The sequence below is a fragment of the Balaenoptera ricei genome, chromosome 5 (assembly GCF_028023285.1).
Source record: "Balaenoptera ricei isolate mBalRic1 chromosome 5, mBalRic1.hap2, whole genome shotgun sequence".
Taxonomy (NCBI): domain Eukaryota; kingdom Metazoa; phylum Chordata; class Mammalia; order Artiodactyla; family Balaenopteridae; genus Balaenoptera; species Balaenoptera ricei.
The window spans coordinates 2095466-2115596 of NC_082643.1; the positions used below are offsets into that span (position 1 = coordinate 2095466).

The window sequence follows — 20131 nt, forward strand, 5'->3', positions numbered from 1 at the left end:
GTGCTGCCTGGCAGATGAGGTAGAGGGGGAGAAATCGGGAAACAGCAGCTGCCGCTGAGGACGGCACACGAAAATACACAGAGGCGGCCTGTGCTCTACAACAACACTGGCCAGCAGACCTTCTACAGTGACGGAAATGCACTCCATCTGAGCTGATGTGACAATAGAGTATCCATGAAACACCTGTGACTACAGAGCATTTGAAATATTGCTAGTGTGACGGAGGAAATAAACTTTTAACTTTATTTCCTTTGAATTTAATTTGAATAGTTTCAGAAACTATTTCCTACAGTCCCGAAGGATATTTTTAAAACCCTTTGAAAAACTAGTTCAACTAAAAAGAATGAAAAAATTAAAAATCAATAAAGAGTTAATAAAAGCAGCAAAAGATGAAAGCTGAGCTTTCTAAAAAGGAAATTTGAAGATAAATTCGTTAGTGGAATCAACACTGAGAAGCAGTAAGAAGTAGAATAGATGCCCCTGAAATAAAGTTAGAGATGTAAAGAAAACCCTTGAGAAAATAGTATCTTTTGTGAAGGAAAAAAAGATAGAAAAGTAAGCAAATAAGGAAAATACAATTGATTCGGAGGCAGATTCCATACACACATCATAAATATCTCCTTACCTGAAAACAGAACAAATAGAACTACAAGAATATTCAAATATATATTGTAAAAGTATTTCTGAAATGAGGAAAAATATAAATATGTTGATTTCTTGTTGTGTTCCAGGAAAATTTGATATAGAATGACCAACTTTAAGACATGTCCTGAGAATTTATTAAAATTAAAGACTGAAGAAAGAATTCAGTGTGCATCAAAACTGGAAAAGCAAATCACCTACAAGTTAGACGGAAAAAAAAAATTGCAGGCTGGCTTCTGAAATCTTATCTGTAATGTTCAATGCCAAATGATAGGGTTGCAATGTCTACAGACCTCCAGGGACATTTTGTTTTGAAAAAAAAATATATGAAATCCAAATTTCCTATCACCAGGCTGTTGTTTAAACACATCCATACAACAGAGTGTTATTCACAAATGAGCAGGTCTCTGTGAATATAGAACTCATGAGTAAGTCTGTAAACATCATCTGATGAAGAAACCTGTCAGCAAAGAGATGAAGGAGGAAAAACAAAGACGTCAGGAATGAGGAAGCTGTAACTGATGGTGGGCAGGAAATCCATGCACACAAAGCAGTAAAGCACCTGTGACAGGTGGAAGCCGGAAGGTAAATAGCAAGAAGATCAACAATGTAAGCACAATGATACATATTTCAGAAGTTGGTTTGGGAAGGAAAGAAGTGGGGGAAGAACACGTGAGAACACGGACACCTTCATCTGTCATAGGAAGAAATCACGACGTGCTTTCTAAACTTCGTATTAGAAGAAGACCTAACTGCCTTAGAAACCAATCAGAGATTTCCTGTTGGTTGCAAGTATCAGAAAAACAACCAACCCAGATTAAGTTGAAGCAAAAAGGTGAATTAATAAAGGACACTGAGTCATTTCAAGGAAACCAAGAACTGGAAGGCATCTCCAGGGCAACTAAGGCAACGGCAGCAACAGGACCACAGGCACCGGCCGCCCCTCCTGTCAGCTGTCAGCTCCTCTGCGGGTTCCCTTCCATCTTTCCTCCTTTCTCTGTAATCAGCTTTCTCAAGCTAATGTAAAGTCTGACTAAGATCTCCAGAATATTGCTCATTATCACTTTAGTCCTGGTCTTCCTCCTTTTCAGGTCTAAAATTCTGAGGCACGTTTTCTGATTGACCCAGTCGGTCAGGTGTTCAATTCTGAACCAATCAATGATGATAGCGAACAGAGCTGAATAAAGAGACTGTGTTTGCCCAGTGGAAGTCACACATACATCCCTTAACCTCTCGACTATGGCCTGGGGACCCAGGCAGAGGGGAAGTGAAATGGGTGTGGGAGGGGTCCCCAGAAGAAGAGGGTTATTGAATGGACAATAGTAGACGTAGGTTGTATTTGCCTCAAATATAATCTGAGCCACCACTTGTACCTTTCGCCGTCCACTCATTCACCAGATAGTTCAAGTTTCCCACTTTCCAGACTGCTTTTGTCCAGTGACTTGTAACTGGATATACCCGCCCTTCAGAACTTCCCTTCACTCGGGCACAGCGATGGATACATCCAGCCTGCTCATCTGCTTGGGTCCCAGCGTTTAGGAAACACAAAGCCTTCCTGCCAAGCCGGGATGGGCATTTGTATGAGAAATCGACATTTGTGGTTTCAAGCCACGGAGATTTGATGGCACTTTGTTCCTGCGACATTACTTAGTCTATTTTTATTGATATTCCATCCTTTTCTTGGATTTCCCATGTGATTCTGCTCCGCCCATTGGCTGCTAGCTGCATCCTGGTCCAACAATTCCCTTCTAATGCACTTCATTACTCTTCCTCCCCTCCTGCTGTAAGGACACCCCCCCCCCCCCGCAATATTTGACTTTCTGTCAGGGGGTGGAGGGGTGGTCCCCTGGGCTAAGAGTCCTGATGAGAGCATGCCTTCTTTACAGACCTGTCTTCTTCTCAAAGGATACAGATACTGGCCTCGGGGGCAGAGGAAGGTAAAGCAATTTTACCACCACTCATTCCAAAATGTTTGCGCTGATGTTTAATTTGTCGTGTGCGCCTAGATTTATTCCTCACCTAAAATTTGTATTTCAGAGCCCAAGATGTCTCTTCCTCCTGACTCTCCTGTGGCTTATTTCAAGATCCCTTTCCCCAAACCATCAAACCTCTTGGGGCTCTGACTGATGTCATACAACATGGCAATCCATTCTAATATGAGGAATTTGACTGAGAACATCTTCATGAACTGAACGTAAGAAGACAAAAGAAAATTAAAGGTTTACCTTCTATGGGAGGCCTTTTATCAATGGACTAAAGCAGTGGTTTTGAACCAGGGGATGATTTTGCCTTTCAGGGGATAGCTGACAATATCTGGAGACATTTTTGGTGGTCACGACTTGAAGGCATGTTACTACTGGCAGCTGGTAGGTAGCCTGGGACAAAGTCAAGATTTCATTAGGAACCTATGTCCTCAATCAGGAGGTTCCTGCTCTGGGTGCTGCCACGTCACTCCTCTTTAAACATAGTTCATCTCTACTTGCAACTAACAATAAAGTAAGACTAAGGAAATGCCACAAATGGTACTGCCACAATTGTCACCAAAAGTCTTGGGAAAGTCATATTTTAACTGTCACTTGCTACCTGATGAAGAGAGAGGAAGATTGACTCTCTCCTAGGAGATGCTATAAATTATTTCAAAATTCTCTTATGAAAGACCTGAATCTTGCAAGTTTCATTGTAATGTATTCTCACCAAGTTAGAGCAGATATCTGACTCACAGTTTATTTTTTTAAGTACTAAAAGGTAAAATAATAATGTTGACCTCAATTTGTAATACTCCTGAGGACCTGAAATGAGGATATAGTACAAGATCTCTTGTTCTCCTAAACAGAAGTTGAGCCGATAACATAGAGTACTTTATGAGCCAGATAATGTCTCGTGTCCTGGAGCTAAAGAAAATGTTGGCACGTTTTGCAAAATCACAGCTGTTTCAGGCTCACTTAGTTACTGGCCCGCTCTCTGCAGCCCAGTTTGCCTTTTGAAATATAGCTCAGCTAGCTATTCTGCAGCATGTGATAAAAGCCCCTGACAAGGGAGGGTTTTGTTGTTTGTTTGTTTTGTTTTGTTTTTACCTCTTTGTCTCAAAAGCTTTAGAAATCTTGACAAGTGCTGCTAAGAAATACACATGACTTTTTTTAGAAAGAAGATGCATAGAGATTTCTTAATGTGTGCAAAATTGTGTATATTTTTATCAACAAATTAAATGCACTTTGGAAACATGAGTGTAAAAAGATACCTTTCTAAGGTGAAAAAAAATGTTGAACTAACTTAACCATATGAAACGCTGATGTAAGAAAGGATTTCTGTGATTTCATTCACATACCATGTGAATTTTTAGGCTACAAAACAAAGTCTGCCAGTAACTCGTCTGAGTCAGACCTTTCAAGTAGATGATCAACTAATAATTTTTAATAAATTAAAGGATTAAATGAAAATAAACTTAAGCTGTTGATCAAATGGTAGCATTCAGTTCTTAAAATTATGTGACTCTGTTTTGAAAGTTGTTAAAGTTTCAAAATTTTTAAATCATGACTCTCAAGAAAATACAATTATATGGCTCTGCAGTCAAAAATTTATTGAAGCAAAATTTTCAAAAAGGTAGAACTGCAACTCCTATGCAAATGTAAAATGAACATATGTCAAAGATTTTATTCAAATAATTAACTAACAAGGGAACCAGTAAGATGGTAAAATCATTTCAAAGAGTATTTCAAAGCTAAATATTTACAGGCTATGTTGGGATAAGATTGTTGGACTAGATATAAAAACTGGTTAATGTCTAACAGGGTAATAAACAGTAAAACCATTAGGGTTGTCTCTTCCACCAGACAGAAATTATTTGCATCTCCCTGGGATAAAAATTGACAAGTTAACCTCTGCTTCAGAGCACTGTTAAATAGTCCATTCAATAAAAAATCAAGCCCAGCCTTGCACTGAAAGAACGCTTCTGGCTATTTCCAAGTGTCCGGAAATTTCTCTGACAAGTCGAATCATCTTTCATTCATAAAAGTTCTTAATTCTTGATGACACTATTTAGTTTTTAGAGAAAGGTCTTCATCATCTTTATTTGACCCATGTACGATTCCCATATCGTATTTTCAGACTAGTGCCCTAAATGTGCATTATTTGTTCTGTGCTAAGATAAACATTAGAATTTCATATGACAGTGTGTAGATGAATCTACATCTAGGTTATTTTAGTCATTAGCTGTAATTTAATGTATATTGAAAAGTACAATTGTATAAACAGGCTATTACATAAGTTCAGGGATTATAAATATTTTGAGCATAAGTCTAAAACATTTTATATTTCAATAAGCTCCCCAGGTGCCTAATAAGCTTAATAAATATGAATACTATAAAGAAAACTTTAAACATAATGGTAAGACTCACCCAAAGCAAAGAAAACCCCAAATTAGTGTTTTCTTCTAGTTTATGATATCTGTTAACTAATTTGCATACCACCTAAAACAATGCTAAATGTACACCAAGAGAAGGCATGAAATCACTGTTAATGATATCAAATACATGCATACACAAACACAATCCAGTATAATTTTGACTATTCAATTGTTTCTTTTATCATGGATGAAGGCAGCAAACATTCTCCTAGACTTCACTTCTGAAAAGCAACCCATCTACAAAAAAACAAAAACAAAAACAAAAACAAAACAAAACAACAAAAAAACCACCTACAGAATAAAAAGCACACATCTTTAATTTCTAATATTTTTATTATACATTTTTTAGATATTTATTTTCATAATATCAGCTTAAAAAATAATCACATAAGAATAAGCTTTTGTATGTCTGCCCAGGTAAATTGCTCTATTTTAAATTTGTCAAGTTACAAATAAACCCCATAATGTGCTATGTGAACCAAACCACAGCATAACGAGTATATCTGAAAGGCACAGAGTATTCCCTTAGTTTCAGTAAGAGCAGAGTATTACTTATTAGAATGAAAAGCCTGGCCTTCAGTCATCCATTATTCAAAAATAATGCAGCATGAATTATTCACTGATTCCAAAACAAAATACATTGTTGAAAAGCAAAGTGACTAAAATAAACATGTGTTCCTGGACCTTACAATCAGACCCACTAGTGGGAGGACCAAGCTACCCCGAAATGGTGTAGCTTGAGATGCAAAATTAAAGCCGCTTCTGAGAAGCATGGAATTCCCAGCATCAATTTCACAAATTTGGATAAGATGGTATATTCCATAAAAAGCATTTTAAAATGCAAATATGCCACATGGATAAGACAAGGTATAAGGCAACTTGACAGAGAGTTATTTTAAAGTAGAGTCTGGATCTCCAGACTTCCGTTAGGCCAATTTTTCATTAATGTGCTGATTATTGAGACATAAAGCAATCTTAAAAAGCCCAAATACAGCAGGTAGAAGTGGAGACTCATGAGGGTCCAAGCGTACACTGAACGTGTAGGACCAGGGGAGGCACTCAGGGCTACAGAGGGCACACTGAAGAGAAGATCGTCTGAAGACCAGCTCTCCAAGGGTCAGCCAGCAGGGGAAGGTGCTGAGAATAGGGCTTGAATGAGACCCTAGAAAAGTTATAATTAGATGATTGAATGATCCCTTTTCCCTTGGTCTGTCTTCTCTTGTGTTCAACATGCTATTTTGACATTCTGCCCCCATTCATTGGTGTAAATTATAATCTATAGATATCTTAGCCTTTATCAAAATGTCTTCAATAGTTCTAATCTACAGCGATATTGAGTAACCCTCGATCAGAACACAGAAAATGGGGTGCACTTTAGGAATAACATGCAGACCTGAGAAAACAGAGGATAGAATGCATTATAAACATTCTTAAATTGTATTTTTAAACTGAAAGAAGAAGTCAGTAGAGTAGCTTCTTAATAAGGGATGGGGGAGGGTAATAATGATTTGTTCAGGGTTTGAAATCTCTATGTGACCATCTAGCAAACACCATGATGTGGACCCCTTCAAGGACATGAAGACTCAACACAGGAATACTATGTGTTCACGTCCTTCTACCTCATTAAAAAGTTGGTAGAGTTCGGAGAGAATTATTTGAGCCTAAATAATTTTGGCTGTTTCAGTTCTAGTCATGTGCTTTCATTGAGGAGAATTGATCAGCGTCGGGTTTTAATTGATGTTGTTCATATTTTTCATATTAGAATAAGCCAAACAATATATTTAAACACATTCAGTATCCAGTCCTATGGTCAATATCTGGACAATATCAATTAAATCAGTTTAAATATAATTACACAGAACAAATTAGAAGAAATCCGCTGTTATTAATGAAATATACAGAAATTATAGCATATCCTTGGTAAAGATGACAAAATGTATAAAAAGAGCATCCACTTAACAAAAAGATACCCTATAAGTATAGTTTCACATGTGTAAATACCTTATAACTGTTGAATGTCTAAGCCACTAGACGTAAGTTGGAGCGAAACTGAGACAGCAAAACTACCTAACGTATAAATCTTCGGATATGGATCGTTTCTATACTGGCAACAAATACCTTTCTAAAAAGGAATGGAAAATGCTATTCTTGCGCTCAGGATCACAGAGCTGGCTGATCATTTATAGGTACAATAGAATATACACTGGGGGTTTTACAAATAAACCATCATTTCTCCTAAGAATTACTGTAGGCTCTGAGGTTTCTGCAGATCATACGCCTCCATTTTCCAACACAGAGTTGCCTGTGGGTCGTGTCCAGACTGCTCTATGTTCTAACAATTAGTAACAGAAGGACGTCCAGAACCGGTCCCATTCGAGCAGCAAATTATTAAAGGAGTCACCACCTCTGATTCGCACTGTCCTATTAACCGACACGACAGATATTTTAACACGGCTAGCTGGGATAGTAATTGCAACCATTCTGTGCTCAGATGTTGCAACTTACAGGTCATGGTGTTAAAGGAAAATGTAAACCTTTTTTAGCGGTATAATTGTAAAAGCTTTTAGAGTCTGCTTATAGCGCTCAGACTCGTCATATCTACTTGATTAAATTCATTTATTTTGTGTATTCATCGCTACTGCCTCATCCCTAAAAGGACTTGAGGTTTGTGTACTTGACCCCAAAACAAAGATGCATAAATATATGTAGAACTCTATAGCCACAAGACCTTTGGCTACTCATTCATAGGTAACACTTTGGCCCCATGTGCGTTGATGTAGGTGAGCAGGATTCTGGCTCTCTGTTCAACTACATCGATAAGCTTCTCAATTCCTTGTCTACCTCCCTGACTCTCCCAGTAAACTTTATCAAGAAACAGAGACTGAAGGAGTTTCTGCCGTAAGTGCTGGCTCTTCAAAACAGAAACTGCGGATTCAGGAAACCTAAAAGGAGAAAATGATATTTCATTCTTCGTAATTGCTTGGAAATATTATGCCTTACCCAATGGCTCTGCCCTTCATTAATCTGGCAGAAATCACACTATCAGATAATACCTTGAGAATCAAAACATTTTTTGTCACTGTCAAGCTGACACATCTCTTAATAATTACATACTAGAAGAATAGGTTTCAAGGGAACTGCATTTTCTGTACCATTGAGAACTTGACATAAATACCAATGTTTAACTTAAGGTTATTATATGCAGGCAAAGAGAGGCATGGAATTAGAATGGATTCTGATAACCTGGAAAAATACTTTCCTCAATCTTAAGCTCCACTGCACCCGTAGAAACCACTTTAATCAGTCAAGCAGAATCGTAACCTTATAAGTGCCAACATGGGGTTTTATGCAAGGAAATATGAGAAGAAAAGTGCTGACAATTTCAGTAAAGTACTCTTCTAGAGGAGAAGATGCATGACTGAATTTAATGAGAAATAATCCAAAATGTATGTAGTAAAAAGAAAGAAATCATTCCAAAATGCCCAATCAAATAAAGAACTGCCTTTGGTTCAGATAATACTTCGGGATTTCTAAGAATCTGGGAACATTCTATTAAACCGGAATACTAAATTGTTTTCAAATAAATTTAGCAAAACTCAAGTTTGAGACCCAGGGCATTCCACAATGAAGCATCTCTCTGGAAAACCTGAGGTCAATTTAGAAGGATCCTTGCTGAATTACCTAAAGAGAGTGCATTGAGATTTCCACTCTTCATTTAGAAAGAATAAAGCCAGGGGTCTAGCAGATACATTATCTGAAGGACTTAGTAAAATTTCTGGTTCAAAATTGCCAGCAATGTTTTGCTGAATCTCCAATGTGGCCTCTCTCCAAGCTTTCATTAAAATGCTGATGAAAGCACAGTACAAATAGTGGAGTGTAATAGTAAACTTAGTTGTTCCTTAAAAACTAAAACAGAACATATACTTGTTTCAAGAGTACAGTCTGCCAGGAGTTTCAGGCCTCTCAGCACCTTCTCCAAAGGTCAGTGGAGCAAGCTGGGGATAGCACTGAGGGCGTATGAATACAGCAAATCCACGTGCTGCAGCATTTCTGATGCTGCAGAGAGACCAAAGGCCACAGAGCTGGACGTGCTTAAAAGATGCTAATCAGATTCTCTGAGCTCCCCGAAGACATGTCCTATATAATTTAGTGACCACAGTACTAATTAAGTAAGAATTTTTGCTCTATGAAGTACTAATAATCCATGATTTATCAATTCTATGGCCCTTGAACTAATTTAGCTGTGGCAGAATGTACGAGATGAAACTGCTAAAACCATGGATCTCTTTAGCGACTAATCCTTTTCATAAGGGAAAATCAAAAACATTACCTGACTTTGCATTACACTGATTAATAGAAATATTCTATGCATAAATCTGGGTTAGCAAAGTCTTCATTTTTGCTGTTGAATGGGTAAAGTACATATTCAAAGAAGATTTAACTTTAAACTCTTTACTCCTCATAATGCATTTACGGTTAAATCTTCTTTGAAAGCATAAATAAAGCGTTATTCATATTTTTATGAATGTATAGGATAGATGGATTCTCCAGGCATACACTTAATTCTAAGAGGAAACGCAAGGATTTAAAGAAGACCCCATAATACCAACTCAGTAAGTGATGCCTCTGGTATGTAAATTTTCCTACACGTAAAATTTCCTGAGCTTAGACACTTAGAAGAGAGAATCTAAGAGAATCCATATATTCTACCTTCAATCCACAAAGAGATGTGAGGAATGAGTATTAACAGGGAAAGACACAACAAAAACTCATGAAAGTGGGGCTCCTGAAACCCTCATTGTCTCTAGTGTCAAAAGACCATAAAATCCACATTACCTAATTCATGGAGCTAGGAAGAATTGTTGAAATATGCTTCAGAGTTTTATTAACAAGAGAAATAGGAACAGAAAAATTACTGGGCTTCGACTTGGAAGACCTGGCTTCTACCCTCAATTTTCGGCTCGCTCATGTGTTCCCAGCAGTCACTCAGTTTCACAAAAGGCTGGCTGACTGTTTCACTAAAGCACCCTTCTATCTTCAAGTTCACACACACACCCCAGTTTCTCAGTGACCCCGATTTCTCACTAAGGTACAAGGACTATGAAGTGTGCTTATTGGGGGGAGCACTGAAATGTAGCCTCAACCTCCACGGTTGGGGGCGAATAGCCCAGACTCTGCAGTGAGGTTCCTGCCACTATAGAGTGTCTTAGTTCCCTATATTTCCAAATACTTCTTGAGTGTAAGCTCAAGATACCTTTCCCCATAATCTATGTCTATGGAAGGATTTTCAAATGCTCAGAAACCCTCCTACTTGAATTAAACAGCCATCGTCCTTGGCCACCGTGTCCTACTCAGCCGACGGGCTCTGACTTCCCATGCGCTGATCAAAGTCACTGAGTTTATTCTGCCTTTGGACATACTGCCTTGTCGATATCAGCTCGTCTGTTAGCTCCCCGGTCCTGCGCCCTGGTAATGGAGCGCCTGTCACCTGCTCACCCCTGCTGTGCTGCTTCCTATTCCACAGACCTCCACATGACTCCAACCTCACCCACACGGATTTTCACAGTGAGGGTCAAGCAACATGATGGAGGTGAAAACGCAGCAGGACCTTTGTAGGTTGCACGGGCGGGTCAGTGACGGTAAAACCTGGCGGCACCCTTGTTCTCTTCCCCTTGGGTTTGGTTCCCTTCTCTGGGCTTCCATTCCCAGATTCTCTTTAAGGGCTAAATTGATCAGACACAGGCTGTGAGTCTTCTCCAGACCTTACTACCTGTTCAAGAGAAATGTAATGTCCTGCAGATGTTACTACATCAAGAAACTTACTCTTTGATGCCTTCTAACAGTTTGAAGTTCAAGTTATCTTCACTTCTGTCAAAGAAACCCTGGTTGTCTATAAAGACCAAGTGCCTCGGGTCCTGCTTTCGCTGGACGATGTGGGCTAGAGCCACAGCGTCCTGGTTTTCACACTTCAGCCTCCGTCCACTCTGTACACAGGCGTCTTCCTTCCGAGGTCGGAACCCACAGCAATTTGTATCCAAGCGATTATAAATCTGATAGGGGAAAACAAAAACAAATCCAAGATGCTGAGTAAAAACAAAACTTGGGAAAGTCAGAAGATTTCCAAAGAATGAGCACTTTCTAAATAGCTGACTTGCCAGAATCTAATTGGGGCCAGGCTCATTTAATTAAAGGCAACACTTAAAGTCCAAGGTTCATATCCTTCTGACTCAGCGATGGGTCTAAGCATTGCCAGATCTGCTAACAGCTCCAAAGGCAGATCATCCAAGCTAAGCATCTCCACCCTTAACATTCAGAGTTCCCACTGACATCATACACCGATGCGTGGCCAGAAGAATCTCTGCTCTCATGCCGCTCGGGACAGAAGATAGAAACGATTGTACTTTGACACATCCAGAAAACCGGAGTTACCTCAATGGCTCTAAAAGTTTACTGCATCCCCTAACCTCTCTGGATTTCAGTGTTGCAGTGTGTAACCTGAAATAACAGAGAAGAGATCTACTGAAAAGATGTGCGATCCAGTAATGATAGCCAAGAACACTCTATGTATGGAGCCCACAGTTAGATTTTAAATAAGTAAGCAGAATGAACAGAACAGATGGGCCTATTGCTGTTCATTGTGGGTAATAGGGCTACTACCCTCTAGAAGAGGGCAAACAGATTAACTAGGAAAGGGAGAATTGGGTTACTTCCATTTCTTTTGGGCAAGGGAAGGAATAATATTTATTAATCAGGGTAAAGAAAAGCTTAGGCTCAGGAGTTAGATAAATTTAAACTCAAGTCTCTTCTCTCACACTTTTCAGCTCCGCGACCTTGTATACATCCCTTTACGTTACTGACTCTCAGTTTAATGATCTGCATAATGGGAATGAAACTATTCACCTTGCACATTTAGTGGGAAGATTAATGAAAGTGTCTGGATACACACCAGCCCTGACCCAGGCATCTAGAAGATACTCAAAAAAAAAAGAAACTGTCATTACTATTGTTGAGACACATTGCACACACTATATGAAGTGATTTACCTCACAACAAGCTTCCAAGGCAAAAGGTAATTTCTCCATTTCAGTGAAGGAAAACTGAGCCTCAGAGAGATTAAATAATCTGCTCTGCTACTTAAATATTAGTAAGTAGCAAAGTTAAGATTCAGACACAGTTGTGTTTGTCTTCAAAATGCCACGATTTTCCCCCAATACGTCACGTTGAATAGTTTAAGGCTAGTCGAATATTGTACAGACGCTCAACATTCAAAAGGTGGCTCAACACAGAGTGCCATTTTTATTCTTTTGTCACTAAACTCCCATCCTTTCTCTTCTTTCTGGGTTTTTGCAGATCCTGTGGGGCTGTGGTCACTCTAGGTGGCCACTTGCTAAGGAAGGGATGCAGAAAGAGTAGTACCAAAATTGAGCCTACTTTGAAATAACTCTTCATTCATTCAACAGATGTTTATGTAACATCTTCTACCCCCTAGGGGTGGGCCAGGCACCAAGGCAAATGTCACCCATGGCCAGCACCCCTCCACCAGCACTGCTTCCTGAGGAAAATGAAGTGGTTTAATCTTATCTCACTACCACAGCAAACTTTGAGAACTGGACAAATGACCCTCCTCTCTGTTTTTTGCAGGTAAGTAGACTTGGTATCAAATAGCATACTTTGGGAAGCAGGGATTATGAGAGAAGTTAGCATAAGCCAATTTTCTATGAGGTTTATATAAAAGCAGTTACATGGGATGGGGTGGTCCTTGAGCCACGAGAACTTGGACAGTTCGGAGGGTACAGTGCTGGTCGAGAAACAGTCTACAGATCAGGGAGGGCTCTGGCAGAACTGGCTCCAGGCAGCTGATACATAGGGTCGTGAACCTAACCAGTGGTTTATCCAAAAATGTCACATCGGCTGACTCTGGGGCATCGTGAGTTCCCAGGGCTGGTGCAAAGTTTCCCAAAGGTGGGCAGGAATGCCCACCCACATCACTGCAGGTTAAATGAAAAAAGCGTAAGTTGGAAACTGTTAGAAAAATGTATTGAGCCCTTTCTTCTCAATTTGATTTATTTTACGTAGCACCCTGACTGCCTTTGAATATAAGAGAAACCAAACGATATAGAGAGATTGTATGTGCTCACCAGTTTTTAAGTTACCATCGGGGGATCAGGGAGAATGTAAAAAATAACTCTTCTGGAGGCTGCTTCTCACCCGATGTCCCCCCGTTTTGGGGTGGGGTTTTAAATGTTTGCTTATTGGACTCAAGAGGATTTTTGAGACTGGGCTGACTATTTTTGAGGGCTTGTCTATAAAAATATATTGCCAGTCACTTTCCAATGTCTCTTTTTTATATACATTAGCTAATAATTCTCAAAGAATCCTTTACCCTTTTCCCATCATCTTCATATGTTTTTATCCAATTATAAAGACATTATATACGGGGGGAAAAACTTAATCCTCTTTCATTTGGGCTACAAAATCAAGGTGTGTTGTGTTGGATATGTGTGTTTAGAACTTAAATTTTAACAACAAATCTACCAGCCAGTTCTTAAGTAGTGTTCTGAACCCTAAGCTCTTTCTTCATTTTTGATTTCTAGTAGCGGGAAAGGACCAAGACATATAGCAACATTTCTGTTGTTTCTACAACAAAGACACGAGTATCATATATGCTATTGCTAAATAATAAGCACTTTAGCGTTCAGGCCAAGCTTTTAGTACTTCTGTAAATATTATACTTTTCTATTTTTAAGCTAAAAGAAAGCATTACAAGTTAGAAGTGGGACAGACCGAATTAGGGCATCTTTTTACTATCTTCTAACATCGGACTGTTTCGAACAGTGCACTTTTAAAGTGTTTTGTCTGATCTCATTTTGAATCACTCAACAGTCTGTGATGATTTCACCACTCCCCTGTCAGACCGTTGTGCCCTTCAAGTCTCACAGACCTTGTTATTGAAAGTGGGTGTGTGCGTTCAGCTTAACTTCTCTTCCAAAAATGTTTATCGTTCCCTTTATTCAGATCTATGCATGTACCTGGTGGGTATGTTAACAAATGTTGAGTGTGTGTGGTGTGTGTGTGTGTGTACACCTACAGATAGAGAATCAGATTGTAAGGCTTTAAATACTCTGAGTATTACTTTGTTTTTCTTAGCATCCAACTATAGTAAGTTATGTCTTTGTATTAATAGCCTTGTCTAGCAAGGGCTTAAGCAGCTATTAAATCTTGTTCCTAGCTCTTCCCAGAATTTTGTTTATAGTCTCCTTTTCAAATTGACATTCAATATACCCAAAATAATTTGACCACAAAACCATAATACACTCCCTTAAATTCAACACCATTTTGCTTGGCATTTAATTTAGTTATATACTGAATATATTTCCACTTACACTGAGGAGAGTTTACCCACTTTTTAAGGCCCAATAAAGCACATCCTAGACATCTATATATCCATAAACATGGTTTTAATATATGTACTTGTTTAGTCCACACATTAAAACAATCATTTCATTTAAATGTCACATGATCAAGCACCATAGTTACCATCTACATGTCTATGTTCTTAGATAATAATCCTACAAAGAAGCCTATCTGGGGGTAAATCTTGTCAGTTAAGCAGTTAGGTGTTGATCACCATTATTGCAACTTGTTCAAATTCACATCTTCTTACTCTTTAAAACAAGGAAAATCTTTTGCAAAATTGCTCTTCTGAATCTGAAGATTCCTGCCAATGATGATCTTCTATAAAATTACCCTTTCCTTTTTTAGGAAAATATATCTTTTCAATGTTTACCTAACTAAAATTATACTCAGAAAATTCAGGTGTTCCAGCCAAGTATTTTGTTGATGGGGATATTTTTAGATATCTTGCCTTCTTCTCAAGTTTCTTTTTTTAATCCCATTTTCCTTTTGGTACTGTGAGTTTTGTCTGTAAGAAAAAGTATCATAACAGTGACTCAAGTTATGTGCACAGAGCCCAAACCAGGATGCCTCAGCTGCCCTGACTAGCTCTCTAAGGCCCAGTAGAAATCTGCAGAAATCCAATCACTCTCCGTACTTCTGCACCCCACCCTTTCTACCTGTGTCTTCAAAGAGTGGATCTGCGGGAGTTTCTTCTTATCTCTTTTTCCTTAAAGCAAAGCAATTAGATGATTGATTTTATTGCCTGAACAAAGGCAATAAAAATATTCTAAACATGTTGCTAATATTAATAATGAAAAACGTAATAGCAGTCATTTACTGAGTGTTTGGTATGTGCCAGGAATTGTCCACTTAATTCTTTGCATGGATTATTCGATCTTCATAGCAACCCTAAGAGCTGAGTGCTAACAAGAGTCCCATTTGATGAATAAGGACACTGAGGCACAGAGAGGCTAGGTGACTGACTCAAGGTCCCTCAGCTGACACATGACAAGAGTCAGGCTTCTAACCCAGGTGTCCATCACCCTGTATTTCTCAGGGGCAGCCTCCAACGTGGTGCTGCAGAGAGGTGAGTACACCTGTACAGAATGTTAACTGACCCAACTTGCAATAAGTACTGGTCCCAGGTTTCAGCAGAAACACAAAGAACTTCAGTGCAAGAGTTCAGGGAAAATTCATGAAGGAGAGGATATTACAGTTGGGTTTTAAAAGAAAGGCAGTATTAGCTAAAAAATCGGCAAAGGCATGAAGGTAGGAAATCCAAGGGCATCTTCAGAGAACCTGAGGGTATGTTAGACCAGTGCTTCTCAAATGGTCTACCGTGAAAAACCTGGTGTTTTTGCCTTTTCTCTCCCCGGGCCCCATATTCCATGTGGCCTGTTGCTTTGTTAAAAGATGATAAAATAGAGATTATCGTATTAAGCAAAGTAAGACAGAGAAAAATAAATATCATATGATGCCACTTATATGTGGAATCTAAAAAAAACGATACAAATGAACTTATTTACAAAATAGAAAGAGACTCACAGACACAGAGAACAATCTTATGGTTACCAAAGGGGAAAGGAGGGGAGGGATATATTAGGAGTTTGGGATTAACAGATACACACTACTATATATAAAATAGATAAACAACAAGGACCTACACAGCACAGGGAACTACATTCAAGATGTTGTAATAACCTGCAATGGAAAAGAATCTGAAAAAGAATAGATATCTATATATGTATAACTGAATCACTTTGCTGTACACCTGAACTAGCACAACATTGTAAATTAACTATACTTCAATAAAAAATATAAATAAATAAACACCTTCGTTCATAGTTAGAAATGCTTAGATTAGATTCATCTAATCATCTCAAGAACTCAGGGATCAAGAGCTTCATAAAGACCATATTATGATAAATGCTCTTAAAAAAGTATTCACTATCCTTTTTTTTTTCTTTTTTGGCTGCGCTGTACACGGCATGCAGGATCTTAGTTCCACGACCAGGGATCGAACCCGTGCCCCCTGCAGTGGAAGCGCGGAGTCTTAACCACTGGCCCCCCAGGGAAGTCCCATTATCCTTCTAATGAAACTTTAAAAAAAGATAATACAATAAAGGAAAACAAAATGATCTATTACTAGAGAAATGACATTTTGAAAAATACAAAATACCAACCAAATATTTTGTTAGATTCAATAGACAAAACTCCTCTACCAGATTGACATCAAAGCTTCTAAACGCTTGTCTGCAGTGTTTCCCTTCTCTCTCCATGGGCGGGTCTGGACTGGCTCGGGCAGCACTGTATGAGCCCTCGCCATGCGGGCAAGGGCAGCGTGAGGGCGGGGAGCCAGAGCCAGAGCTGAACAAGGGCCCGGTGCCTGTCTGCAAGCTCCACTACCATCTCCTCCTGCAGGGCTGGAAGAGAGGTGAAAGGCAAGGGAGCAGGGCATCAGGAGGAGATGTCAGAAAAAAAAAAACCTGAAGGGAACCAAGGCAGGACGTGCTCGGAAGCTGAAGAGAGAGTAGAATGAACACGTACTATCTAACAGAGATGAGAAATTCCCTGGATCCAAAAATTTCTCTCATTCAGTTCTTTCAGTTAAATTACATCGGCCCATCTATTTTTCTACCTGTTTTTCTACACCTCTCTAAGGGTCTGAGTGAGCGCACACGTGTGTGTGTGTGTGTGTGTGTGTGTGTGTGTGTGTGTGTGTGCTTCTGGTTTGTTAAGTCAATATCTCAAGCTTCTCACCATCTCTCTTCAAGTGATTTGTTTTAAAACTGCACCTTTTGGGGAGGAGGGATACATTGGGAATTTGGGATTAAAATATACACGCTATTATGTATAAAATAGATAAACAACAAAAACCTACTGTAGAGCACCAGGAACTATACTCAATATTTTGTAATAACCTAAATGGGAAAAGAATCTGAAAAAGAACATATATATATATATATATAACTGAATCACTTTGCTGTACACCTGAGTCATTGCAAATCAACTATACTTCAATTAAAAAATAAAGAAAATGTAAAAACATAAATAAAATTTAAAAAATTAAAACTGCCCCTTTACAAAGAAAACTGCGTTTTAGAAAGAAAGTTTAAATGACACGATAAAACATGTAACGAGTGGAATTGAACAATTCACCATAGTAACTCATCCAACGCTTGGTGCAGAGCAGGCACTTGATATCTGTGTACGATTGACAGAATTCTCCCGATAGCATCCACTCTGCATTTGGCTATCTACAAAGCTCCTCCAAAACACTGTCTTCTTTGGGAAGACTCAAATAAACAACATGATTCTGGCAGAGTAGGACGTGGGTCTTTTTTAGAACAGCATCCAGCGAATGGAGAGGAAAAAGATGGGCAGGGAGCACAGAACAGAGCTGCATGTTCTCCTCATCTGCTCCTGGTTGGCGTCTTTACGTGGTTCAGTTTCACTAACTGTGGACCACGGAGTCTCACACCCCACGGGGAGTCCATGTAACACCCTGCGTGCAAGAGGCATTTGAAAAACAACACGCACATGTGACAGAAATAACACTAGCATTGTAATCTGCAGTTCTCTGGAAGATTCCTTTGAATTCCAGTGATCTCACTTGACACCTCATTTGTTTTTAGAAAATGCACGGAGAGAAAACTTTCAGTACTTACTTTATCTCAAAAAGGCAAAAGAACAGGGAGAATTGTCAGCCCCACCCTAGGAAGAGAAACAGAAGCATTTGGACTTACTTATTTGTCAGCTAATAACTCACACTGGAAAATCATTGTACTTGGATTTGTCTTGATGTCCATCAATGCACTGTTGCCACGTTATCAGTGGAACCAGATTTGGATCCCTGTGGTCTAGTGGGTGTGTGGATCTCTACTAGGTCACAGGGAAGGGAGACCTCAGACAAGCCCCCCGGCCCCTACGGTACTTGTGATCACAGACTTAGGCCCATAACCTTGGGAGCTCAACAAAGCAAAAGCGAAAGCAACCTTCTCACCAGTCTGCACCTGTATCTCTAGGGAGCTCTCACCTCATAAAATAATAGGTTTCATTTTTCTTCTGTGCTACCATGGCAACAGGTAGCCTGTTAAATGAGTATGCATGCAAATGTGACCAGCAGAGTTGCTGGAGAACGATGAGAAAAGTAAAAATCGTTTGCAGTACATATATCTAACTCCGGGCATCAGTTCCCCTGTGCCTCGGCCTCTGTACACAGCAGTCATGGCTCTACACCACCTATACTCCAGAATTCCACACTTAAAAATAACTATCAGTGTACACCAATTCTATGCAGACTCTCCAGCTTCTGTCCCATTACTCAATCATAAGTAAAGACTAACAGTGTTTTTTTTTTCTATATAAGTAAAACTATTTTTAACGCTACAACACATTTGGATCTATTTCTACAGATGCAATATTTGAATTCATGTACCTCTGAATAAATACCAGAAGTCAAACATCATTCTGCCACAGAAAGACTCTGGAAAGAGTCACTTGTCACCAGGCAAGTGACAATCTATTTTTAGAGAAAGAAAATTCACGTTCTGTAATTTGCACAAGCAGAGCTGCGTGAAAATAGCCTGTCAAAGGCACACCCACCTTCCTGTAAAGATTTTCAAAGAGCACTTGCACTAAGAAACACAGTAAATATTTTATGAAATTCTGATTTATAGAATGGATTTATATGAAGCAAATATTTAAAACAGCAATAAAATAACCTTAATATAAGTACACTTTCTTAAAAATACTTTCTTTCGATGAAATGAAACAGCATTTTTAATGATTTAACACTAAACAGGGTTGCCAATAGTTTTAAAATGATGTACATTTACATCTCAGGGAACAGTTCATTCAAAGCTTTTCCCTGGCTTGACTTGATGCGTATTCATTTTTAGCATTCTTATGGAATTTCTATCTGTTTTATTTTCCCCTATTATGCAGTATTTTATTATAAGGATAGTGACAAAAATGAGTAAAGACAAACGAAATGACTATACTAAAACACAGTTCTGATTATGGTGACAAAGGTTCTTTGCTTGACCAAAGTCAGGCTCCTGAACTTTCTCCTAGGCTTTTCACGCACTTCCTTATAAAATCAAGTTTTAGCAAGAACCCTGCAAAGTCAGTTTAACCAGAAGCCCTCACCCTTGCAGCTACCTGGTCACGCTCAACACCTAACCTGGGTCCTCAGCGCCCACCATCCCAAAGGTGATGTCTGAGCACCTGTCTTTAGCAAGAATCTGGTTAGGCCACTTTCCCTGGAACTCCCCTTCCCCCGGATGTCTGCTCTTAGCCATTTTTCACCCCATGACCCCTACTCTGCCCCCCTGGCTATAAGTTCCCACCTGCACTGCTGTATTCTGGGTTCAGCCCCATCCCTCTCCCACTGTAAAATCCCACTGCAGTGGTCCCTACATCTATTGCGATGGTCCTGAACAAAGGCTGATTTACCATCTTTAACAAGCACCATGGAATAGTTTTTCTTTAACAGTGATTAACACAACCTAATGTAACATACCCCAAAGTTACTGAAACTTGTTTTTTATGGAAATCAGCTCTCTTTATAAAAAAGATAGACTGATTATTTTCTGGTTCTTTAAAAATAAATGCTGCTTGAGAGTAGGATGGAGATTGCCAGGGGCTGGGGAGTCGGGAAGATGGAAGATGCTGGTCAAAGAGAACAAA

At 39.2% G+C, this 20131-nt stretch overlaps 1 protein-coding gene across 3 annotated transcripts in view; it reads right to left on the reverse strand.

Annotated features, from left to right (window-relative positions):
* Positions 1-5199: 5199 nt before the first annotated feature.
* Positions 5200-20131, reverse strand: part of GASK1B (golgi associated kinase 1B) — a 58049-nt gene continuing 43117 nt past the window's right edge. For all 3 annotated transcript variants that reach the window (XM_059922336.1, XM_059922337.1, XM_059922339.1), the window contains 2 exons: positions 10868-11094; positions 5200-7986 (listed from right to left, as the gene is read on the reverse strand). In XM_059922336.1, coding sequence (XP_059778319.1) covers positions 7779-7986; positions 10868-11094 — 435 coding nt within the window. In that variant the 3' untranslated portion in view covers positions 5200-7778. The remainder of the gene's footprint in view (positions 7987-10867; positions 11095-20131) is intronic.